Source organism: Vigna unguiculata, chromosome 8, assembly GCF_037176805.1.
Source record: "Vigna unguiculata cultivar grain cowpea cultivar isolate G323 ecotype 2 chromosome 8, ASM3717680v1, whole genome shotgun sequence".
Classification (NCBI taxonomy): domain Eukaryota; kingdom Viridiplantae; phylum Streptophyta; class Magnoliopsida; order Fabales; family Fabaceae; genus Vigna; species Vigna unguiculata.
Window position 1 is genome coordinate 30,515,392 of NC_140799.1, and position 26,888 is coordinate 30,542,279.

The window sequence follows — 26,888 nt, forward strand, 5'->3', positions numbered from 1 at the left end:
CATCGATCGTACCTTTACATAAGTTTTTTAATAACTGAACAAAAATGAGGAGAAAGAACATTTAATTTTTTTAGATTATATTAAACTACATTCGTGTCATCATTAATTTTACACTAGACATTAATTTTTTTTACATCTTTTAATAACACTCATTTCTTTTATATTTTAGTAAAGTGATTAATAATTCCTGATTTTATGTATACAAAATATCTTTTCTATTACATATCCTTTGAAATTTTAATCTTAAGCTTTTAATATGTATGAGTGTCAATAAAATTAATTTGAAATACACAAAACTAAAAAAAGAAAAAGAAAAACTTATTTTGCACCTTGGTGCTAACTAGTATCTACCTGGAAGAACATTCTTAGTAATAGCCAAACAGTGGAGGAGGTCCACACGACGTTGAATTCAATTGAAGAAACACGCAAAAAAGGAAAAAAGTAAAAAATAAAAACAGAGTCTCTGACTCCTATAAATAGGTGTCTCCGCCACCACAAACAACATATACATTCGAACATATTCATTCTCCTGCGCCCAACCAACCCTTCAAATTAACTCCGTTCAATCCTTGAATTCCGTTATTCCGTTAGGGTTGGTGAACAGAAAAAAAAAAAAAAATGGGAAGCGATGGCGTGAGAAAACCAAGATTTTTGTGCCTTCATGGGTTTCGAACAAGCGGAGAAATACTGAAAACGCAGTTACATAAGTGGCCACAATCCGTTCTTGACAACCTTGATCTTGTTTTTGTGGATGCTCCTTTTCCTTGCGAAGGAAAATCCGATGTCGAAGGCATTTTCGATCCTCCTTACTACGAGTGGTTCCAGTTCAACAAGGTTCCCTTTCCTCCATTCAATTTTTCTTTCAACTTATTTTCTCTACTAATTTGGTATTCTTTTTCCAAGGGGCTTTGAGATTTGTAATGAAAACTAGCGAGTTTTGAGTTTTGATATGCAATTTCAATTCTGAAAGAGAATTAATATCATAGATTTGTTAGCAACCATCTAAACTTCTATGGCGAAACAGGAATTTACAGAGTACACAAACTTTGATGAGTGCCTTAAGTACATTGAGGACTGCATGATCAAGCACGGACCTATTGATGGACTTCTAGGTTTCTCACAAGTAATCTTCTGATCATTTTTATTCCTTTAATTTGGGGAAATAAGTTAAAACATGAAGTGAATCTGAATCTACCCAGTAATTAGTTGTAGCTTGTGTTGTATTTCTCTGGAATTTGTGGATACATCAATACATGAGACTTTTTTGTTCTCAAAATAAAAAAATTGAATGATTATGCATAGTTAGTGCGTCTTTATATGGTTTGAGAATTTATGATGGTGAAGGATTTGAATATGACTCGGTGTTTGATTTTGACCAAACAGGGAGCGATATTATCAGCTGCGCTGCCGGGTCTTCAGGAGAAGGTACCTTTAAAACTGTTCCTCACTGATGCAATGAAAACAAAAAATATTTAATGAATTGTATAGAAGCAGTAGAAGATACCTTTATGTTTCTTTAATATTTCATAAAAGTTTGAAGAAGATATTAAATTTATTTGTTTGCAGGGTGTGGCACTGACGAAGGTTCCGAAGGTGAAATTCATTGTTATTATAGGAGGGGCAAAGTTTAGGTCACCTTTGGTGGTGGACAAAGCATATTCTCCTCCCATTAGCTGTCCCTCTCTTCATTTTCTAGGTACCCACGTTGCCACCTTTTTTATTTTTGGCATTGTTTTTTGGAAAAGAATATTCTGGCTAGCCCTCTTTCTTGACTCAACAATTATCATCCATTCAATTTCATTAAATTAATAAACTATATGTCATTCAAGGTTCACAATTTAAACATGGTTGATTGTGTGTGCAAATATTGGGTTGCTTTCTAGCCTTTGACTTTGGCGTCAATTATGTGCTTTCAATCATTCCATGTCCTCCATTGAATGTAAAACTAAATTTTCGAAAACAAATATCAGAAAGAGGATTTATCAGAGCTATTATAAAAGTTATGCAGATGAAAATTACTTACTGTAGTCCGAATCATTGCAAAAGGAAAGGTTTTATAATTCATTTTTGTTAGGAATTTTCTAAAACTTTTCGATGCTTACTGCAGGTGAAATAGATTTTTTGAAAAAATATGGAATGGAACTATTAGAATCCTGTGTTGAACCCGTGGTGATTCACCACCCAAAAGGACACACAATACCAAGATTAGGTATGATCATCGATATATTTATCTCTTTTATCTATTTCTATTCATGCTTGTGCTCAGATAGGTTCTTAGTTAGGTAATAGTGTGGTTTAAGTTGTATATTTTTTAAAACGTGGTGGATTAGGTTCGTAGTAAGATCAAGATAAAATATAAGATTAAGGATGAAGCTCATGACATTTCAGAAATACAAAGATTAAAATCATTATTTTAATATACAAGGATTAAAGTTATTTTTGGCCAGATTTTGGAGAAACTAAAGTATATTTCATATTTTATTCATTTGCTCACAAAAAGTGTTGTGTACGAGTTATTGATATAAATAGTTTTCTATTTTCTTTCTCAGATGATAAGAGCATGACGACCGTGATGGATTTCATCGAAAGGATTAAGAAAGAAGTCTCAATATAAGACATGAGTTTAGACAACGAGCCATTGCTTCAAAGTAATAATAGCTAGCATTAGTACTCGCACTCTTATTCAATTTTGTTACTGGTTTATAAAGGGTCATATTTCAGGCTCTAAGCCAATTGTCATACCTTCACTCTGATCTTCCCATATCTTCGATATTTTGGTTTATGTAGTTGGTATTTATTATTCTTGGTTGCTAAAATAAAAAAAAAATTATCATAAAATTTATTATTTTTTTCCTATAACTTGATATATGTTATTATTTTTCTTTGTTTACCATCGATATAGTTAAAGGTTGTGGTCCGGATAGTTAAAAGTGTAATGATAATTAAAAATGCTGAATCAAATAAAGTATAATTAATTTAAGAAAAAAAACCATAAAAAGTATGTAATGTTTTAATTAGCCATATTTGATAAAAAACATAACCACATATAAATAAGATCTATTTCCAATCATGAGAGAATTCAAGTTAAATTTTCAATATATATTTAATTTTTTATAAACTATGTAGATCTATATAATACAAACATTATATATTTAAGTAACAACTACTCTCTTCTAAAAAAAATCATGGTATGCTTGTTTAATTAAAATTATATATATCAACCCAACATGACCTAATAATACATAACTCAAAATTAATAGCCCAACAACTCAATCCAACTTGGCTAAAACAATCTACCAAACAACCCAAGGCTCAAACCTCATAGCTCTTACAACTTAAGATATTTGATTATACTTTGGAAAAACGTGTATTGAGTAGACCCAAAGATTTTGCACCTGTCATATCATCTTACATCCCCCAAGGAGCTCGCTCTCACAAAGAAATAAGTCAGGACCAATGTCTCGAGAAGTATACCAGGGTAAATTCCTTACATCTATATCATTTGATCTTATTTCATATCGAAGCACTAGTTTGAAGGAACATCCTTCGACTCTCACGACTAGATATCTTTCTCTATGTGAGTTGGATACTAGTAGAGTTAAGATAATCTCATCAAATCACAATTCAATATACTCTAAACTCAAACTCAATATAGCACTCCTCGCTAGACTCACTATACTCTCATCATCCACACAATTCATGCATCACATTTCCATTCTCAACAACTAATCATATATACATAAATTTAAAATCTAAAACATATTAATTCAAATAAATACAGATATTTGCGCCTAGCATTAATCCATTTTCGTCCAACGAAGGTAACCCAAAGGACCACTAAAACTTAAGTTTAAGCTTGCAGCTAGTGGAAATCGATCAATGCCCAATGCCCTCACATGGCACGCAATGAAATACACTTGACACCCAATGCCCTAAGCCTAGGAGCTCACTAAAATTTAATTCTAGATGGGACCCAACATCATGCATCCAACACCCAACGCTATCATGGAGTGCCCAACGTCCTAAACCCCTAGAGCTTTTTGTGATAATGGTGTAACATCCCGTCCGGATATTACGAATTTAAATAATATAACAAAGAAATAATAAATAAACTTCATTTATTGAAATATCATTTCCCAAAAACGCGGGAAATTTAAAACTTTATTACACTAATAAAACCAACTCAAATCCAATTCTTACAAAATTCAATACATTATCAAAAATCAGTCTCATTATAAAGCCAAGTTCTATATTTCTAATGATTACAATAAAATCCTTAAAACTCATCAAATGATAAAACATTGCCACACAGTTTCCCAACTAGCCCACGCTCCGGCTTTATGCTCCACCAAAACCACCTGCAACATCATCTGCTCCTGTGTACTGCGTACACGATCATCGTCAAACACACACATATATGGTGAGCTTAAAATGAATATAAATATACATAATTTATATAACAAAACACACACATCAAGGAACTCCATCCTTTGGTTTCATCCCACATCGCCGCCAACATGTAATTCATGTTTTACGTCTTTGGTTGATAATCTCAAGATATCGTTGCTGCCAACCTACAAGCCACCACTCGTAGAACACATGCGGGAACAATCGCTATACCGAGCCACAACTCAAAGAATGCTCATGTTTACCCTCCATGTCGAGCCACAACTCCAGGAATACGTTCTAAGTCACAACTCCATAAACACTCCAACAACTGACCTTTGAGATATCGCCCAAAGCCTTGTAGATCACGCCCTTCCCAGGCACAACCAAGATCGTTGCCAATGTATTATCGCTTGGCGCTACTCCTTAGCCGCCAGGCGAAATGCAGCTCCAGACCGCCTGGCAGAGACTGCAACCCGCCAAGCGCCAGGCGCCTTACTTCTCTCTGCCAGCACTCACCGCCTAGTGGAGCCTCCCCTGTCGCCAGGCGTCAAGCGGTTCCGATGGCCACTGCCTCTATTCTCTACCACTATCGCCTAGCAGCTCGCCACGCGTCGTCAGGCGCCATACCAGTAGCACAATGCTACTGGTTTTTGACACTTTTGCACATGTTCTAATGAACCTCCAACATACCCAAACATACATCACCCCATAGCTTGGAACAATTACAATTATCATTCATAAACACATGTCTAGATTGTAATTTATCACACATAAACATTCATGAATACACTAGTTGAACTCAACCCATCTTTAAAACCTTGCCAAACCATTTCCTCATACTTTAACCAGTGAAACATGCTATCTAAATGGCATAGTTAGGACTCAAACGCAAGTCCTCTGAGATAAGTAAGTACCCTCAACCATTTGAGCTAGTACTATTCTATATCATAACGATCCTCATTAAATGCCATAAAGGCTCCACTACCCGTATTTATTAAATAATTATTTATTTACTTATTTAAATTTCACGGGTCTTATAAATGGTCCCTAGCGGTCCCTAACTAGCACTTTACACCATAGACCACTAGAGCTCTCTAACTTCAAGTTTTCCACTTAGTGCCTAACAGTTTTATGGTACCACCCAACACCATATCAGTGCTCAAATCCTAACTAACTATAACAGGTTACCCAATTTGCTTATCTAGGATATTTTTTCACTTCCTTAGTTCAACATACCATAGTTTAATTCAAAATATACCTTATACAGAACAAATTAGACAATCTTGCTTTAGCAAATAAGTTAAACAAATACCCAATCTTAATTCAATAAGAACAAACAATAACATCAATTCAATTAAACATACCAACATACACATAAAAAATTACCAACAATAGACTTATATAATTAAACTAGCTTCCCTTGTCCGGATAGACATGTAAAATAAATTTATAGTTTTCATATGATCATATTCATTATAGAAAACTATTTTAGGATCTTTAAGATATAAGATTTTCACACAATAAAGCATAATAGAGCACTAACCTTAATCCATAAGAGATCCTATGAGAATGCGTTGTTTAATTTGTTTGTTCTCTAACAATCGTTTATCAATCTATCTCTTTACTTTTCTTTCTCCTCTCACACGTTCTTGATGGCTTACTGTGAAATAATCTTATGGCCAAAGATAGAAGCTTAAACCTCTTTTTATAAACCAATGTCCATCAAGTTGATTTTTAATTTATCTTTATTTTATTTTATTATCACTTCCCATAATAATCAATGCGTCCTTCTATTTTATTAAATAAAAATTGGACCATCATAATATTTCAAATGAGTCACATAATAAAATTAATTTGTCAATTAATTCTAACATTCTCTCACTTGACTCATATGATGTCATAACATTATGTGATTTAATACATAAACATATTGTCCATTAAAGAACCTTACATAAATTGATTCCATCATTATTCATAATTAAAGTTACAAAAATAGTAAGAGTCATGACGGTCACTCATCATTTAGTTGACATGGTCCCTTCCATGTACTACTACATTATCCATTTCTCTTTAATATGACTTCACAACAAGAAGTCTATAACAAGTTCAAACATAACGTCATTTTTCAATAACAATAATTTGCATGCATAAACATAAGAAGAAAGTAGAAATTTCATAAACTTATAAGAAATTAGAGTGTCACATAAACATTAATAACATTAACATTTAACATTCACTAGTAAACATAATGTCCATATTCTTTACATGGCCAACATGTAATTTGGGTTGTAACCCTTTTGTCAAAAGGTCAACAATCATAAGATTTGTGCTAATATGTTCTATCGACACTCTACGTTTCTAAACTTCTTCTTTAATGACAAAGTATTTCAACTCTATATGCTTAACACAATTGGAACACTTCTCGTTCTTAGAAAAAAAGATTGTTGCGGAACTATAACAATAAGTTTTCAGCGACTTGGAAATATTGTTGACTACTCCAAGTCTTGAAATAAAGTTCCATAACCAATTAGCCTGCACTATGGCCTCAAAGCATGCCACAAATTCAGCTTCCATGGTGGATGCAACAATAACAGACTACTTCGCACTTTTCCATCCTCTAGCTAAAAAATACACACAACCAAATGTAGACTTTCTTGTATCGGTACAAGCGACAAAGTCTGAATCTGTATAACCTATCACCTCAAGGTGATCAGATTTTCTTTAAGTAAGCATGTGACTCTTTGTTCCTTGTAGATATCTTAAAACTTTCTTTGTAGTTTTCCAATGCTCAAGCCTTGGATTACTTTGGTATCTACCAAGCATACCAACTGCAAAGCTAATATCTGGCCTCGTACATGTTTGAGCATACACTAAACTCCCAACAACAGATGCATAAGGGATATCTTCCATTTGTTTCCATTCCAAATCATTATTTGGACATTGCATGAGACTAAACTTATCTCCTTTCTATATTGGAACAGGAGATGCTGAACATTTATCCATTCTGAATCTCTCTAAAACTTTATTAATATATGCTTTCTAAGACAAACCTAATAGCCCTTGTGATCTATCACGAAATATTTTTATTCCTATCACATAGTATGCCCTACCCATATCTTTCATTTCAAAGTTATTAGAGAGATATCTCTTAGTCTCACTTAATAGACCAAGATCATCAGTCACAAGCAAGATATCATCAACGTACATAATGATAAATATAAACTTACTCCCATTGACATTCAGATATATACATCGATCAATAGTGTCGACAAACTTTCTTATGTCCATAAATCAAAAGCACACAAAAGTATCATTCAACTTAAGATACCATTGTCGACAAACTTTCTTATGTCCATATATTGATCTCTTAAGTTTACACACCATGTGTTCCTTTCCTTCTTTAGTGAACCTCACTGGTTGGTCCAAATAAACATCCTCTTCTAAATTCCTATTCAAAAAGATAGTTTTAACATCCATTTGGTGCAACTCAAGTTCATAATGAGCTACTAATGTCATGATAATTCTAAAAGAATCTTTTTTAGAAAAAGATGAAAATGTTTCCTATAGTCAATGTCATTGATGGCTAAGAAGGGGTTGAGGCAGGCGTGGGGTGGCTACGATGGAGTCTCCATCGTCGACACCATTAATAGTTAGGCGTCATCATAATATGGTGCTTCACGTGTATGAGGATGAGAACAATATGAGTAGGGATGACAACGGGGTGGGGCGGGGACGAGTTTCGCTATCCCATACCCATTCCTGCAAAAAAAATTCATCCCCATCCCCATACCCAAACCCAACGGGTATCAAACTTTTGTCCCATCCCCATTCCTACCGGGTAACGGGTATAATCTCATACCCATACCCGTACCCGTGTTCTAATTACTTAAATATTAATTTTTATAAAAGAAAAAAATTACAACAAAGAAAACATAATATTATCAAATATTTAATATTAGGAAGATGATTGTTTCTTCCATATCAAATACTTTGAAATAAATTATAATTATTTACATTTTAGATTAGAATATCAAATAAAATTTCATGAGAACCAAAACATTTATTAAATTTGCAAACTACAAACATTAATGAAACTTATTAGTTGATAAAATTAAAAAATATTTTAAAAAATATATAAAAGGAAAACAAATATTCAAATTAAAATATATTTTAAATGTTTGTTTACTTCAATTTTTTTAAATTCTAATAAATCTCTTTTTTATACACTAATAAAAGTTATAATACATCACTTTATCAAAATGACACAAAGAAGAAATAATAAACATAATAATAAAATTTTGACATAGATTTTGTATCTTTTGAACTCCAATATATGTTAGATAGTGACAAAAAAATGTTCATAGAAATTACATTAAATTTTTATATTGTAAGAAAAAAAGTTATTTATACAATTAAAGTGAAAAAATTATAGTATGATTAATAATGAGTTTAGAAAATAAAAAATAATTAGATAGAATATATCGAAATATTATTCTATATGATGAAAATAAACAATAAATAAAAATATTAAAAAATTAACAAATGTGTGTCTTATAAATAATTTGGAGACTATTGAAAGAAATAGCTCAAAGGAAATCAAATATATAATTAACGGTATGATAAAATGAAAAACCTTAGAGATCTAAGAAAACTTTTCAAATATCAACATATATACTCAATGGTTGAAAAATAACGGAAATTATTTAACGAAACAAAAAAATTCTTCAAATTAAACAAAAATTAATAATAATAAGTAAAAAAAAAATTTATATTACCTTAAATCGAGAGTATAAACATTCTCATGTAAAAAGGAAAATATATAATAAATAAAAATATTAAAAAATAATAGAAATATTCAAATGTGAGACATAAAATTTTTTTAATTAACATACATCATTTTAACATAATTACATAAAGGTTATGATAAGATGAAAAATATATTGGAGATGCGAATGAGTTTCATGACAAACAAAATAATTAGAAGAAATAAAAAATAGAAAGTATATATATATATATATATATATATATATATATATATATATATATATATATATATGGTTACTTAATTAATTATGAATATTGTAATAATTTAAATGGGGACGGGGAGGGTATTATGGTGGGGATATGTACATCCTCATACACATCCCCATACCCAATTGAAAAAGTCGGGGATTTCCCATACTCATACCCATACCCAGTCAATGCGGGGATTCCCCGTCAAAACGGGGACGGGTTCGGACAACACCCACGAGGACGGGTTTATTTGCCATTTCTAAATACGAGAGCCTTTGGTTTTTCCCTTCTTTGTGTAAGTGGCATTCGGTGTGGAAGGAGAAAGAAGAGAGGTGCAACATAATGTAATTAAAGATTTTACGGGACTAAAATGGGGATATTGAAAATTATATGAATGTGGGAAGAAAAAATAGGTGCAAGAAGAAAGAGTTGAAGACAAAAGACTAAATGTGTGCTCAAAAGATCAAAGATACATACCCATATCCAATCTCCTCTCTATGGCACGATGGATCTGGAATGCATGCACGGTGGATCTCGGTGGCTCAAGGGCAAAATCGAAGACACTCTTTCTGACGAGGGTTTAGAGGCAAAAAGGGATGGCCAATAAGCTGATTGCGGTGGTGGCTGCAACATAGACTCTATCATTGACATTGTTGATGGTTAAGCGTCACCATAATCTAGTACTTCACATGCATGAGGAGGAGAAGAAGATGACAGTCTCTGGTTTGCCCTTCTCTATGTGAGTGGCGTTCGGTGCATAAGGAGAAAGAAGAAAATTGCAACATAATTTTATTAAAGATTTTGCGAGACTAAAATGGAGATATTGAAAATTATAGGAGTGTATGAAAAAAGAGTTGGAGACAAAAGACTAAATGTGTGTCCAAAAGATCAAATATGTACCTATTATGCTAGTGAAGAGTTGTGGAGAGCAAAAAATTAGGAAAGGTAGAAGAGAGAAGACAAACAAGAAAATTAAAACAGTTAATTTATAAATAAAAATTACAACATTTTAAAACTAACGTGACTACTTTTACCATTTAACTTTTTTTAACTACTTTAACATATAATTTTATCAAACCCATGATATGCTAACTTAATAACTTTAGCTACCCACATCCATCTAGCATCCGATTTTATCAAACACATGCATTTTGTTGGAAAAAGCACCATTCTAGTCTAAGTTTTTAGAAAAAATACCAAAAACGGTAAATTTGAAAAAAAAAATATGGATATGGATAAGTTGTCATCATGACACAATTTCATTTTGAAAAAATTGTGTCAAGGTGACACAATTTTACTGCACAACATTTTTAAGCTAAAATCATACTAAAGTAACAACTTTAGTTCACTGCATTTTAAATTAAAATTGTGCTAGAATGACATGACTTTAATTTAGTTTTAAGAGAAGTTGTATGAAAATGATATAATTTCAACTCAAAATGTCCTAAACTAAAGTTGTGTAATAAACTAAAGTTGTGTAATGTTCACACAACTTCAACTTTAAAAATGTTTTTAATTAAAGTTGCGCCACTGTGGTACAATTTCTTCACAATGATATCGTGTCTCTTGGCACGACTTACCCACTTTAGTAATTTTTATTTTCAAATCTGCCCATTGTAGTATTTTTCCTAAAAAATTGCACTAAAATGGTGCAAATCCATTTTGTTCCTATTCATATTTCGTATATTTGCTTCCCAGAAAATAACACTTGGAATTTTCTTAGAACGCCTAACATAATAAAAACACCATCCATGAGTTTGCTGACATGTTGTTCTCCGATATTGAAAAGACTCAGAATAGTTCTTTACTGATCAAGACAGATGCAATAATGTACTGTGAAATATTAAATGCAAGTGTGGACACCGATGATGGCCCACTCAACAAATTCAAAGGAATAAAATCAAATGGAGGTTTAAAAGAAGATTTTTGTAGCGTTGCAATGGAGCTAATGTCTGGAGCAAGAAAAAATAATGCAATGGAAAAAGTTAGATTGATGCATGAAGATATCTCCTCTCATACAAACCAATTATTTGATCAGCCACAGCCCACATAATGGCCTGTCCAGGTGGGATCCTCATGAGTCGAGGCAGCAGACCTTTCCATAAGGCAAGAAGTCCTTCTTCGGCATATATTGTTCTAATGGCATGCACCATACCCTTGTATTTCAGTTCACCCCCTTCTCTGCTCTGAGCCATCAACCTTGTTTTCACCACATCAAATGGACCAGTACAGATAGGACCTGCTGTGCCTGCAAGGAATCCAGAAATCATAGATTGCCATGGTTGGAGGACTTTCCCATCCCCTTCATGCTTCTTCCACAAAAGCACATCAAAAGCATTTTTGGCAGTAAACATGGCAGATTGATTTGTCCCATTACGCATCACAGTAGGAGCAACACCTGCCCAAAGACCCCGAAATCCTTCTTCTCTGATAATCATTCCAGCACAGTGAACAGGGCCTTTGTATTTCAAAAGCTCTGGGCTTAGACCTTTCTGCTGCTGCAATCTTATCTTCACAACCTGCAATGAGACATGATACAAACATGAACCTCTCCATGACAAAACCAAACTATTTGCAGATGTTTGCTATTATAGGTACGTTATATGCTGAAAAGTCATACTATTAGGCTAATACTTAACAAAAAAGAATCATCCACTGTTGCAATCAATTTAGGAAACTAGAAAGTAAGCAGCCTCTGAACTAGATAAACATAAAGATAAATTTGGCAGTAAAAATATAATCTGACAAGACTAGTTTAAGTAATTAGAATATTTTATTTTATTTAATTTTTATGCATAAAGGTTTTGAGAGGGGTTGCCTTAATGCAAGGTCAGGTTATGTTATTAAAATGATGCTTACGAATGAATGATCTGCCAACGAGAGTTCACTAACTGTAATCAAATCCAAGACCTTGTCCTCAGTGCTATTGATCTTACCAATTGAATCAACTCTTGTAAGGTGAGGATTGCTTACTGAACTGTGATCTTTTCCTACCAGTTTAAATTTCATTAATTGAAAACTTACCATGCACTAGAAAAATCTAACATAATTAACTTAGTTTCCTTCTAGTTCTGACCCCATTCAAGGGAAATTTTTCTTTCTGATCTGGTATACAGAAACAAAAGTGACCATTTTTTCATTTGATTGACCAATAAAATGCTTCATAACTCAAAAGTCTGTTAACTACATAGGTAAATGATAGGAATCCACAAACCAGAAAATCTTATATGTTCATACTCATTAATGTTTTCATGATCTTGCTGTAATAAAGAAATGTTAGCTGTCTAAATTTTTATACGATTCTATCTCTCCTAGAGTGTGGCAGAGATATGATCGAGTTTCAATCCTAAAAAAGGTAAGGACTGTTACCCCATCTGTATTTTGGCACTGTCTTGAATCAGTGTGGGACTTGGGTTTCCCGATACAACCCGTACTATTGGACTTTGTACATCGATAAAAGAGCAGGTAAACTTGGTTTAGGTTTAACTCAATCCTAAAATATGGAAACTTCTTGTAAGGTCAGCGTTCTCCTCTTATAAACTGTACTTTGATGCTATCTCTAGTTGAGTGAGACTTGGTTTTTTCCCCATAACCTATTTTGGTGAGATCCAGAGTAAATTAAGTGAGGAAGAAGAACAAGATTATAACTCAGTTAACATGATGAAATGGCACAATAGAGTACGGACTTTTCTTACGCTTTTGGCAACAGTATGAAACACATTTTCCTCTCAATCGAGAAGATCCAGACACAGACAACAACAACACATGTGGAACAACTTGGGATGTTAAATATTTTAGTACAGATTATTTGGCTAGTCTGTGCCGATTAACTGTGACCATTCTTCCCCAAACACCTTGACACTTGAACAAGACAAGATCAGCAAATGCTTGCTACAAAACAAAGGTCGTTTTGACTTTCAGGATGCATACAATACCACAACAGAGAATCTTGTTGAACTGCAGTAAGCAAGATCACCGAGCCTTTTAATGCTTGATTGGAAGCAGAAGAATTGGAGCGGTAGATGGGGAAGGATTGAATCAAACTCAAATGGGTGAAGGAAAAAACAGAAGCTTGAAAATCAAGCAAGAAAAGAGCAAAAAAATGAAATAAAATAAAATAAAGTTAGTGCCACACGTATTAAAATCAAGAACATTGTAATAATCACATGATAAAAACAAATGGCAGAGTAAAGTTGGTTCCACAACATTAGGCAATCTGCTCCCCCGTTAAAGGTGGAGAAATCATCAAGCCTTATGTCTTTATCGAGAGATGCTCTTTTTAAAGACCCAAGTACAATGACTAAACTCTAACTAACCTAACAGAAAGCACAACTGTCAGATAGGGACAGCTAACTAACTACAGATAAATGAGAGATTGATAGGAGCAGCAGGCACGATGAGAAACCACAGGAGAGTCCGGTAGCAGCAGCATGAGAGAGGCCAACAAATGGTGAATGAGAGGCCCAAGAGATCCAACATAAGCAGTAGGCTCGTTTTGTTTATCATAAATGAAATAATAATTAATGACTCAGATGATTCTAGACGAGCTTTATTATGATGCTGTTAGAAGGGAGGATCTTTGGTATCACGGGATTTGTTAAAAAGTGTTCATCTTTTATATAACCTATTATGCAGTGAGAATTCAATCCAATTTCCTTTCTTCTATTCCTTGCTTTGGAGGTCTTCTCTACCCTCCAAATCAGATAATATTATCATTCCTATCAGAGATCTCACCTAGGTGTATTACGGTATGCTTTTAACACTTGCCAGTGTAGCAACTATGTATAAGTTGTTTCTACAATCAAAGAGGAAATGGGATTAAACTGTTTTTATACAAGTTATTAGTTGTTTCATAAGATATCTTCAAAAAGTTTATTGAAATAAACTGAAAAGTTATGAACATATCATGTGCTATTTTTATAAACTAACTCAAACACTCAACACAGGGAATATGTCATGTTATAAAATAAGTCCAAATAAGTTGTAATAAACTCTTCCAAATGCACCATCATGATTAGGTGCTCGTGCTTTCAGTTCTATATAATAAGCAATGACAAATGATTGAATATCAAATTGAATAAAATAAAGAATAAATCAGCATAAAATTAAAAACTTCGAATGATCAGAATGCTTACCTAACAGGAATAACATTGAGTCAACAAATTCAGCAACATAGATTTCAATCAAACCATTAATAATTAAGCATACCTTACCACTATAAATATAAGAGATAAAAGAAATAAATATTATAAATTTATATAATCAGTACAACTAGTAAGGAAAAATCCAAACCAAGAATTTCCAGTGAACTAATAAGCAGACAAGTTTAGATTGATGGCCAACGTTGATGACATAAATTGTTAATTTTAAATTCAACAACAAAGCATTATTCCTTATTGAATGCAAAGAATGACACCAAATTACTTCGGAAGAAAACAGGGTCATGGCATGCATTTTTCCTCATTTTTTACCCTTGACTATTAAGTTTAGCTCAAATGTAATATACTAACAGTTTACAGGAACTCGAGTAATTACTGATTGCATATTAAACAAAATAAAAGGCTCTGACCTCAAATGGTGTGACAATAATAATAGCCTCAAGCACTCCAGCACCAAAACCAGAAAGGAACCGCCCATAACCACTGAGCTTACCAGTCTCGGGGTCCTTAAACGCGGATTGAAGAACGGCATTTGAACCCATTCGAAGTGCATACTTCAAGGTCAAATGTGTAGCAAAAGGTGTCAATCCTTTCCACAGAGCCCGCACACCTTCTGTTTGTGAAATTGTGGTACCACAGTGCAATATTCCCTTGTAATTCCCAGACCTATCAAGCTGCAATCTGGTCTTAATCACATCAATGGGTTGCAGGCAAGAAGCCTCCACAATCCCTCCAAGTGAACCAGATATAGCCTTCATGTAGGGTGGGATTGATTTCTTCTGATGCAAGTTGCTATTATTTTGGGCGTCATCTTTTTTCATGATTGACGGAGATTTAACTACAACCTTCAGCGAGCTCTATTTTGCATCACCAGAATCCAAAACCACACTGGATTTGTTTGTTTCTAGGTCACGATTTATGCACCCAGAACAATTTCTTGGTTCAATGGTTGTTTCGTAAAAGTTTCTGTGTGTTTTCCGTGTTGAAGTTGCGTTCTCCCATGACTCCCTTATGTGTTATTGATTCTCCTACACACCTTGCCATCTCGCTGCTCCTATTTCATTTCCCTTGACCAATCTTAAGGCCGGCACAACTTACAATGTAGAGTCTTATTAGGGATTTAGCTTCTTTTTTACTCTCTTTTAATGTGCCAATTTATTCCTCCACCTCCTTAATTTTAACCTTCATCTCAAAACATTTTAAATTTCAAATGTCTCTTAGTTTAGCCTTTTTATTTTTAATTTTAGATTATTTAATTTGGAGATGCTTCTAAACATCTAAAATATAAATTTTTATTTTGAATATAATACAATATAAAATATATTTTTCAATAAATATTCAGAGTATTGAAAATGAAAACAATTACAAAAATCAATCAATTGGTGTTTTGGGTCTCTGTTGGACTTTGGGCCTCTGTTTAGGTCCAACAACTTTTCTTTTTTATGTAAAGTATAATATATAATATATCATATAATTAACTAAAATTATGTTAAAAGGTTAATAATATTAGAAAAACATAAAAAAAGTTTTAATACATATATAATATTGAACTAATAATAATATTACAGTAAAAAACATGATTTTTTTACATAGTTTCATATGATATTAAATCATTTTGTTGTTTTAAAATAATTTAATACTTTTTATCTCCCAATACAAGGTAAGAAGAGGTAGGGTAGTGCCACTATTTTAATAAAATAAAAGGAGCACACAAAAATACGTAACAAAACTTAAACTCATCGATAATGACCTGGTATTTAATCGCATCTCGTGCCGACAATGTACTCTTGGTATGATTCCAATCATTTTGAAAACTACATGGCCCCAAAATTAGTGGACAAAAGTAATTAAACTATACTAAATTGACCTTGAAGTACATTAAATTAGTACTGTATGAAAATTAAATTAAACCTATCTAATAGTCAAATTTAAAAAATCTAAATTGTTCATTTTAATAGTTTAATGCATTGTCATTTTCTAAACTTGTCGGATGATTCAAAGTTCTTAGTTAATAAAACAAGATATTTACTGGAAACTAACAATAAAGGACTGAGAAGTGTTTAGTTTATCATTTATTTTAAGAATAAATATTTCATTACCATAAGAATGACAGTAATTAAATTATTATAGTTACAGCTTTACATCTAAGTCTAATTTTAAGAGAATAATAATTTTGTGTTTAAAGGAAAACAAAAGTGTTAATGTAGTTTATTTAAATATTTTTGTTTCTTCCTTATAATAAGAAAAAAAATCATGATTTATCGACTACCATAAAAAGATAATTGGATCCTAAATGTACATAAAATAGAATGGAGTTTATGGCATGTTTTTTAAAACGTTAGATTTCCAAAAGGATGTTTATTTAATTTCTTATGTTTTTACATAAACTTAAGAATTCTATAACTTATCATGAACGCTTAAAACAAATTCACTTAATGTCTTTTATATCTTTATCCTTCAATGAGATGAATAGTTGAACATTTACAAAAATAAATTTAACTTTATCAATATAAAATGAATTTCACAATTAAATAAGTAAGATGTTTGAGTAAAATTTTTTATTACCTCTCTCCATGTTGACTATTTGTCTCTCTTCCTATGTGAAGAAAAGGTTCAAAACTTGATAAGTTTATGTCTCACTTAACCTAGTAAAGAGGGGGTTGGAAAATAAAAAGAGAAACAGAACAATAGAGTGAAAATCCACTAAAAACCTTAGCATATTGAGAAAGGTAGAGAGAAAAATTTGTTCATATTTTTCACTGAGCTGTCATCGTAAAATCGGCACTACGAATTTGTTCACCGTTGGATAGTGCTGAAAATGTTACAGTAGGTTCAAACACATTGTTCTTCATTTTGAGTGGTCGGATCGTCAATATGAGGTTTGAGTTGATAGAAATTAATTTTGCACTACAGTAGTGATTTTAAAGGTTTTTCTTCTCTTTGTTATTCTCTATTTGAAACCTTTGTTGTTTTTCTATTTGGTTGATGTTAGCACTAATTTGTGCAATTGGTTAAGACTCATTTGTACTCTTATTGATCATAATGGAGCTATTTTTTTTTCTCTAGATGACTTGTGGTTTTTACCCGTACTTTGAGGGGGTTTCAAGTTAAAAATCTTGATGTCTTTATTTGGGATTGTGTGAATTTATTATTGTTGTTCTTTGATAGTTGCTCCTCATAGATTATTGCAAATTAGGGGAAATTATATTCGTTGCATTATCTAGTAAATCGGTTTTGTTGTTGTTTTTCCCTATCACTCCATGAGTTGGTAATGTTCGCAAATATGATTGTGTGCATGTGTTTCATTACTTAATATCAACACTCATAGTTTCCAAATTGACTTGGACACCGAATTGAAAATAATTAAAATGTTTTAATTGTAGCAAGACAAATAAATTACGTTATTTGCAATTAATTGTATCTTCTTCGTAGCTATAGATAGAAGACCTTGTTGACAAAAGAAGAAGATAAATATCTTGATTCAATAAAGAGATTTGATAATGATGACTTATGTAGAAATGTGGAATACATAATGATGATTCATTGAGAAATGTTGAAGACTTAAAGCTTAAAGAATGTTTGGATTCAAGAGTACATTGAAGACTTAAGAGTTTAGTGTTTGAAAGTTTGGTAGTTTGTATATCTTATTTAAAATAGTTAAATTAGTAGGTCAAGAGTCAAAAGGCATAATCCAAACAGTAGAGCACTAAGAGAGTTTTAATTTTTGCAAAACTCACTAGAATAATCGATTATCTTAAGTGATAATGAATTATCTCAGTAAAAATGATTTTCGAGAAAAGCCTCCATGATAATCGATTATCACTTATGATAATCGATTATCAATGGTAGTTGTGACTTGACTTTTAATATTCTTAACCTAATTTTGAAAGTGGCTTCTATAAATGAAGGTGAGAATTCATTTTACAAAACACAAAGTTTTAAGAAGTTTAAGTACTTAGAATTTCTATTGGTATAATTTGAACATTGAAGGATGTCAGATATGTTCCAGGACTCAAAAGAATGTTAATCTTTGTGGGCATGTTGGATGTTCAAGGATATCGAGTCATATTTGCAGACAGCCAATGGAAGGTGGTGAAGAGAAATCTAGTTGTTTGTCATAGCTAGAAGAAAGGAACCCTCTACATGGTAGAATTACTTGCAAAAGAAGTAAATTCAATTAGTGATGATGTTGGTCTCTTTGTGGCACCAAAGACTTGGTCACATGAGTGAGAAAGGTATTGGTATCAAAAGGGAAGATTCCAGAATTTAAAGAGGTAGAAGTTGGTTTTTGTGAGCCATGTATGTTTGAGAAGTGGAAAATAGTTACTTTTGCCAAGACAAGGAAGATGCCCAAGCATGAGAAGTTGAAGCTTGTTCATACAAATGTGTATGTGTATGTGCCAACATCAATCTCATCATTAAGAGGATAACAATACTATGTCACCTTCGTTGATGATTCCATTAGAAATGTATGAGTTTATTTTTTGAAGCAAAAATCAAAAGTATTTAATACCTTTAAGAAGTGGAAAGTTGTTGTTGAGAATGAAATAGGGTTAAAAATTAAATTTTTAAAGTCTAATAATGGTGGTGAATATAGTAGTTTTGAATTTGTTGATAATTATGCTGAAAATGGAATTAGAATGCTTAAAACTATTCCTAAAACACTATGTATGAGAGTTCATGCAGGGCTACCAAAGGCATTATGGGCAAAAACAGTGAGCACAACAACATACCTCACTAATAGACGACCCTCAATTCCCTTAGGATTTAAGATTTCGGAGGAGGAATGGCAAGGCAAGGATGTAAGTCTTTCTCACTTGAAAGTATTTGGTTGTGTTTCTTATGTTCGTGTTAGAGATGTTGACAAAGACAAGCTTGATCTGAAAGCAAGAAAGTGAATTTTCATTGGCTATGGAGCAGATGATATGGGATATCACTTTTGGGATGATCAAAATAGAAAGGTCATTAGAAGCAAAGACGTTACATTCAATGAAAATGCAATGTGCAAGGACAAATTTGATGGAAATACTGAAACTAAAAAGAAAAGCCAATAGAGAAGGAAAAAACAGTGTTAGAGGACATTACAGAAGACGATCTTGCAGGAAAAAGTGGGAGTCCAAAAGACATGACAGTGGAGGAGACCACTCCTGTCACCCTAGTAGTTGAAGTGAGGAGATCCCACAAAGTTATTACGCCTCTCACACATTCTCTCTTTCAGCAAATTGCTTGTTGTTGACTGATAATGGAGTGTGATAATGGATGACGTAACTCAATTAGGCAAGAAGTAGTGTGACAATGCTCTCTATTGTGATAGTCAGAGTGTGATTCATCTTGCTATAAATCTTATGTTCCATGCAAAGACAAAGCACATCTAATTGAGATACCACTTCATTAGAGGGTTAATCAGTGGTGGTACTTAGTTCTTGGAGAAGATCATTGCGTCAAAGAATCTTGCATATATGTTAACCAAGGTGGTTACTACTAAGAAGTTGGAGCTTTGCATAGCTTGAACTGACCTTCATGGTTAATTGTTAAGAAGGCATCACACTGGTTTGGAGGTGTTACAATTTTGAGGTTTACTAGACTTACTTTGGAGTGCAGTTGATCTGATCAGCCTCCAAGTGGGATATTGTTGAGTACGTGGAGGCTAAAGAGTTTATTGGGCCTGACCCATTTACTTGTTCTATTTTTGTAAATACTCGTGTAATTTATAAACTTAATTCATCAATCAAAAATATTATGTAGTACAGCCATTGTGAAAGTAGATCTTTCATCTTGAAATTATTCGTATATATATATATATATATATATATATATATATATATGTTTGTGATCCTAAACAATATCTAATAATATGTGTATGTGATCCTCAACAATATCTAATTGGACAATTTATTTCTCTATTGTGACTACCACTACACTTGATTGTTAAAGAAAAGACAATTGAGGTTTTCCATGACTAATTGCTTTGGATTTGTTATAATCATCCTAAATTTAATTGAAATTATTGTGCTAATTTAACTTATTCTAATATATCACAAAAGATGCTCACCTAATTAAACCATATATGAAAAACAAGCTTTATTATAGTCGACTTTGTTAATCTAGCAGGCCACGTGATAAAATTCCTTGTGGCATGTCCCACTATTTGAAGCGCCTTAAAGGCACATGAAATCGAGTAGAATGATCTCGAACAATTACAACTACCACTCACATCATGTCAACCTTTGGTGATGAATAGCCAATCCCAAATTACAGATTTCACTTAAGACCAAGAAAATATATCAATGAATAAAAAAAATATAAACCGAAAAAAGTAAAATTACAAGGATTATTTAGTATTTTTAGATTTTCAAATATTAAATATTTAGATTTTAACGGATATAGTTTATAATATTGAAAAATGTATTTCATATATACATAAATCTCCTTCTAGGAGTAACGAAAATAATTAGAAATTACAACAAAACATATAATAACATACATGTCCTGCTATCATAGAAAAATCTATATCTCCATCAATATTATTTTTGTTTTAAATAACATGTAGAGGGACGCTTATCTTTTTCCTGCACCTCTACATTTTCTACCTGCACCTCCATAGCCAAGGTGAAAATGTATTTTTGCCCATTTCTTCTTCCTCCATCCTTCATGTGCAACTCTCCATTCTTTCACTACAAAACCATTTTCTTTGTAAATATGCATTCAGGATCATATAATATAATCTGAAATACATTTTTTATTTTCTCTTTCAAACCATATATTCTAAAACATAAAACAAATATATATTTTTGGATTACATAATTCGAAATGTATTTTTATTTTGCATTCTAAAATATAAAATTTCAAAATATAAAATTTAAATTCCAGATTACATATTTTAAAATATAATATTTCAAATATTATATTTAAATTATATTTATATACCAAAATATATAATTTAGAATATAATTTTAAATTTCAAATTATACATTACGATACGTTTCTAGAATATATATATATATATATATATATATATATATATATATATATATATATATATTATGGAATTCAAAATGAAAAGAAGGTTAAAATGGAGTTTTGGAGTATATGGAGGTACAGGAAACAATTGTAGAGGTGCAGGAAAAACAGCCCATTCAGACAGATTAAAAAGGCCCACACTACATACAAAACCTTTCACACTTAAAAATAAGGGGTCTTTCTTCATGCTCCTCCAAAAGTTATTCTACACCCTCAAAATGATTTTAAATTTTAAAAATATCCTTTGACCATTTAAGTAAAGTCACGAATATCACATTCCCAAAAAAATTATTTTTTGATGAAAAATAATTTTTTAACATTATTTAATTTATTTTTTATGTTTTTATATTTCTTAACATATATATGAAAAATAAAATAAAATATTAATATCTATATGTATTATTTTATTTTTATTTAATATATTGAAAAATAAGTATAAGTATAAAAATAAATAAAACTAAAATATTATTAAACTTTAAATAAAAAAACGAAAAATAAAATTTTTTATTCTGTTTGTATTTAATTTTATTTAATATTTAATTTCTTTAAAATAATAAAACTTTAAATTAAAAAACAAAAGAAAAAAAAAATATATATATATATATATATATATATATATATATATATATTACATATGGAAGTCTAAAATTATAAGTAGATATCGACTTCCGAAAATATCTTTTACCAGAAATCGTAATCCGAAAATAATTTTGAAGTGTGATTTACGTGATTTCTTGGAAGTACAGAAGAAATTTTTGGAAGTGTAAGAAGAAAGACCCGAAATGAGCAAAGATGGATAAGCCCATAATGTTTTTTATTTTTTAATTAAAATAGAAATTTGCTTCTGTTAAGATGAGCTGGCTCCTGGGTCCTCGCTATTCTAAGAGTATCTTCTTAAAATAATACCACTACGTGTTTATACTACTCAGATTAATGTTTGGAATAAACAGGATCCGTAACAAATATCCTAAAACATAAGAAACAAAAACTATTTTTAAATAAATGCTTTTATATTTTTTTTATCGTTTCAAAGTGAAACAGGGTGTTTCAAACTAAAATGAATAAATTTATTGTTTTATTTACTATTGATTTTTTTTATGTTCCTTAACGTGTCGTGTCATGTTAAGTTAGCTTATCACCTACTATTGCTTAAACGTGGTTAATACAAATTTATTATCATAGACTATATTGACAATTTTTAAATAAAATTAGAAGTAAATTGATTTTTTTTCTTAAAATGATAAGATTAAATATAGATAATCTAATAAAGAAAGTATTGATCCTATTTTATTTTAATTAGTTTTTCTATGATGGAAGGCCTATTCTGATGTGCATTTTTAACATTAAAAAATGTTTAACGGGATTTTTATAATTAACATGTAATAAAATAATATTTTATTACAGTAATTTATTGATCATTTTAAAATATTAAAATAAAAATTATTTTATATTATTCTCTTACAAAAAATAATTTATGAAAAAAATCCCGTAAAAAAATATTTTTTATATTATCTTATGACTTGTTAAAATATTATTAAACCTTTTTTTAATAATTTATATCTTCAGATAATATGCAGGAAATAATTTAAAATTCCTACAACTTTCTTATAGGTTTTTATTCGCAGGACGTTGTAGTAAATAATCTTTTGCAAAATAAAACTGTAATAATTTTACACAAATATTCACATGCATTTCCTTTCATATGGATAATGTTCTACAGAAAAAACCCAAGCAATAAGTTATTTTCAAGCAGTGCTAGTAAGTAGTGTAAGGTTCTTTTTTTCTTTTCTAAAAAAGAGTTTCGGCCTAGCCTTTTTAGGGTCCAAGTCAACTTTTTAGGGACCCCAAGACCTTTGTCGAGCTCCTAACTCTCACTTGTGCCTCATTTCTAAAAACAGTTCCCCTCCCTTCTCCATTTCCTGAGCAGTAGCTCTACTAGGGCATAACGAGCTTTCCTTAGAGCTAGTAGAAAGTTCCTTCCACGTAAGTTAAATACTTGAACTTTGTGCTTTCCCTTCCTTTTATGTTTGGTAGTGTTGGTCCAGCTTGGGGTCATTCTAATAGTCTTCTTTTCGTGTACTCTTGGTTATGTTACAACTTCTTAAGCTGCCATGGTGCTGTGGTGAACTTCTGTTAGGGTTCTTTCTCCCCGTAGTCCTCTTTTCCAAGTAAGGGAAGCTAGAGTCTGCATGTTTTTTTTTCTTATATATTCTGCTTGCTTTGGTTTTGTTTCATGTTTATGTGGCTTGTTTAGTTTTGTGGTTGCCTAGAAGGTGTTAAGACATTGTTTGGCTTCAAATGTCCGTTTGTTGCATGTGTGAATAGTGGTGAGAACTAATATTCTCGCCCAAACGAGCATGTCTCGCTTAGGCGAGAATAGTAGAAGCTCGCCCTGGTTTCTGCTCGAACTGTCGCTCAGGCGACGAGCTTTCGTTTTGAGCGATGAGTAATCTCGCTCAAGTGAGGAGGTCTCGCCTAAGCGAGAAATCGCAGAAGTCATTGTTCACTGCTCGAGCTCTTGCCTAGGCGAAAAGGGCTCGCCTTAGCGAGAGAACCTCTCTCACTTGAGCTAGGACTTCCAACCTAAGCGAGACAGGGACATGATTCATGTTCTAGTTTCGTTTTGTTCTCTTATGTGGTTGCTTGCTTGCATAATAGAGTGTTTCACTGTAAAAGCATGAAGTATGATGCCATGAACGTTGTATGAGATTAAATGAGAAAGAGATTTTGCTATATTGAGTATGAAATGATTTATGAATCGGTAGGTTGTTGGTGCATTGGCATGAGAATTGAATGCTTGAGATGACATGCGAAATTTGTTGGTAAAAGAGTTTTATGGGAAACTCTTGATGATGGTGTGGTTAGTGTATACCTTGATATAGGAGATGTCTAGATAAAGGAAGGTATTTTGAACTCTAATAATCATTCACACTCACATAAAGTAGAATGATATATGTGGTGAGAGTGGCAAGAGGTCCTAGTCTTCGAGACATATTGGACCTAAGACATTAGAGGACTAACCTTGTGTGTGGTTAGGTGATAACCCCTTGTGTCTAGACTTTGCAAAGTTTAGAAACCAGCACAGGTGCATACTTTCTTTAGAATTCTATATCAAGAGTATGATCCGAATAATTGAGTTAGAGAGGCCTTGCAATTATTTGCCATCATATGATTTGGGTGTCTACTGCTTTGTATGTTTATAACATGATTTAAATATTTACTTGCTCAATACCATAATAAAAAATATTTTACTCTAGCTTACCCTTTTGTTTGGTGTTTGTTTCTCTGTTTGGCTTTTCTTTTTTGCAATGATCACCAAATTTATTTAGTGTGAATAGATGTGAAAACCCCTAACGGTCATCAGCATGATGAGAATGTTATGGTTTAGATGGCCATGAGTTGGTGTTGGCTCATTATTGAGCTCCTTTTGAAGAACAATTATTGTTTTGTAATTCTGTGCTCTATGAGCAACCCTTATGGGAAATTATTAACTTAATTGTTGTGTTATTGACAATTGTTTTGTGCCTTACTTCCCTTCCAAGTATATTACCTGTAATAGTTAGTACCTATATATTTAATGTCGTGTGCACTTTTATATGATATTTATGTGATGTTTATTTAATAAATTTATTTTATCTAAATGGGATGTCACAAATAGCATTTATAAATTTTGCATCATGTCATTGATGATTTGGTAAAATTTCATATAAATTTAGTTCATATATTTTTTTTTCTTATTAATGTTTAAAAAGATAAAATAAAATGATAGTATAAATAAATTTAAACTTTATAGTAAACATTGGTTTTGTAAAATTAAATTAGACAAAATCTCATTTAATTAAATATTATTTAACTTTTGTCATAAATTCAAAACTTTTAACTAATGAAACATCTTCAATGATTAATGATAGTTCATACTTATCTTATGTTGAAGTCAAAAGTGCTGAAATAGGTTAGCTATTGATACGTAGCGTGAGGGAAAAGAAAAGAAAAGAGAGTAATTCCTCGTTTGTGTGCAAATAAACATGCATTTGACACTTTAATTAATATTTCAACTTTCCAATTTCCACAACAAATAACTTTTTTCACCACTTTATCATAAAATACTAAGTTCATTTGGTTCAAAAAAGTCAATACCCATTTCATAAAAGGACTCATTTAAAATACATGTTTGCGAAGATCAAGTTGTTATGCTCTCCAACAACAACACTAAATAAATAATACGAACCTTCGTTACCATTTCAGCTTAATTAATTTAATCCTTTTCTTTTTTAAATAGTTTTATATTAAATCAGGTTAAATTAATAAAAAAAACGAGTTAATCATTTATTTATTTTAAATACTATGCATTATTTTTTAGTTTTGCTTTTGTTAATCAACTTTCAAAAATTAAAAAATAATAAAAATTATATATATATTTTTTAAAATATCGAACTAAAGACTTTTTAGTTGTTCTATTATCTTTTCTAAATTATTTTTGTTCTTATAATTTAATATGTGTAGAAATGAATTGTAAAAAAAATTATTTTTGAACAATTAGTGATTGATATTTAAAATAAATAAATTTAGATAGAAACAAATCCCTTCCTTTGATACTCTTCTGCTTGTTTTCTTGTATTTTCCCACTTTTTTTTTTTCTTACAAGTACTTTTTACAAGAAAAGAGTCATGTTCAGAAATACATTGTCAACCTTAACTAAAGTCTTATATTAGATCTTTGTGATGAAGAAAAATGGAAAGAACACTGTACGAACAATAGTATTATAAGATTTTTCAATGAAAAACAGTTATCGATAAAATCAATAAACATATGTATTCAACATACTATTTTTCAAATCTTTCTACATTCTACGTATTGAAAATGAGGAATTTGAGATCCTCAAGGAATGGAGAAGTGCAGCTGTAAGTGAAGACACCGTGAATGTGCAATTCTCAGAAATCAATGAATCATTTGATATCAGGAATGAATCATCATAGCTTCAATTAGTCAACCTGAAATCTATTCACTTCGGAAGTGGCAAGTACACAAACATTTTGGTTCATTATCTCAAAGGGGTGTCATGTAATGTAAACGATAGTAATAATGATGTGAATGAACAAAGGAACCTTTCCTCTTTCAGTTTCTCCCCGTTAGAGTGATGTGCATGTTTCTATGATAGTGATTAATGCCTAATTGATTGGCATTGTTCAAGTGTTATCACTGAACAAGAGATAATGAAATGTGTGTTAATCCTGCTGGTATAGTTCTGGCGGCTACTCAATGTCACAAAAATTAGTCAATAAACAGTTTTATTTTATATCATTAGTT

General features: G+C 31.6%; 2 protein-coding genes across 2 annotated transcripts; one reads left to right on the forward strand and one right to left on the reverse strand.

Annotated features, from left to right (window-relative positions):
* Positions 1-486: 486 nt before the first annotated feature.
* On the forward strand, positions 487-2,859 carry LOC114195464 (uncharacterized). Its single transcript, XM_028085945.2, has 6 exons — positions 487-834; positions 1,025-1,123; positions 1,384-1,425; positions 1,567-1,696; positions 2,108-2,209; positions 2,550-2,859. The coding sequence occupies exons 1-6, from the start codon at positions 619-621 to the stop codon at positions 2,612-2,614; spliced, it is 654 nt and encodes a 217-aa protein (XP_027941746.2). The 5' UTR covers positions 487-618; the 3' UTR covers positions 2,615-2,859.
* Positions 2,860-11,183: 8,324 nt separating this feature from the next.
* On the reverse strand, positions 11,184-15,666 carry MSFC1 (Mitochondrial substrate carrier family protein). The gene is made up of 2 exons (XM_028085636.2): positions 14,972-15,666; positions 11,184-11,921 (listed from the first exon to the last, which is right to left on the reverse strand). Exons 1-2 carry the CDS (start codon positions 15,380-15,382, stop codon positions 11,388-11,390), a joined length of 945 nt encoding a protein of 314 aa, XP_027941437.1. The 5' UTR covers positions 15,383-15,666; the 3' UTR covers positions 11,184-11,387.
* Between the last annotated feature and the right edge of the window lie 11,222 nt (positions 15,667-26,888).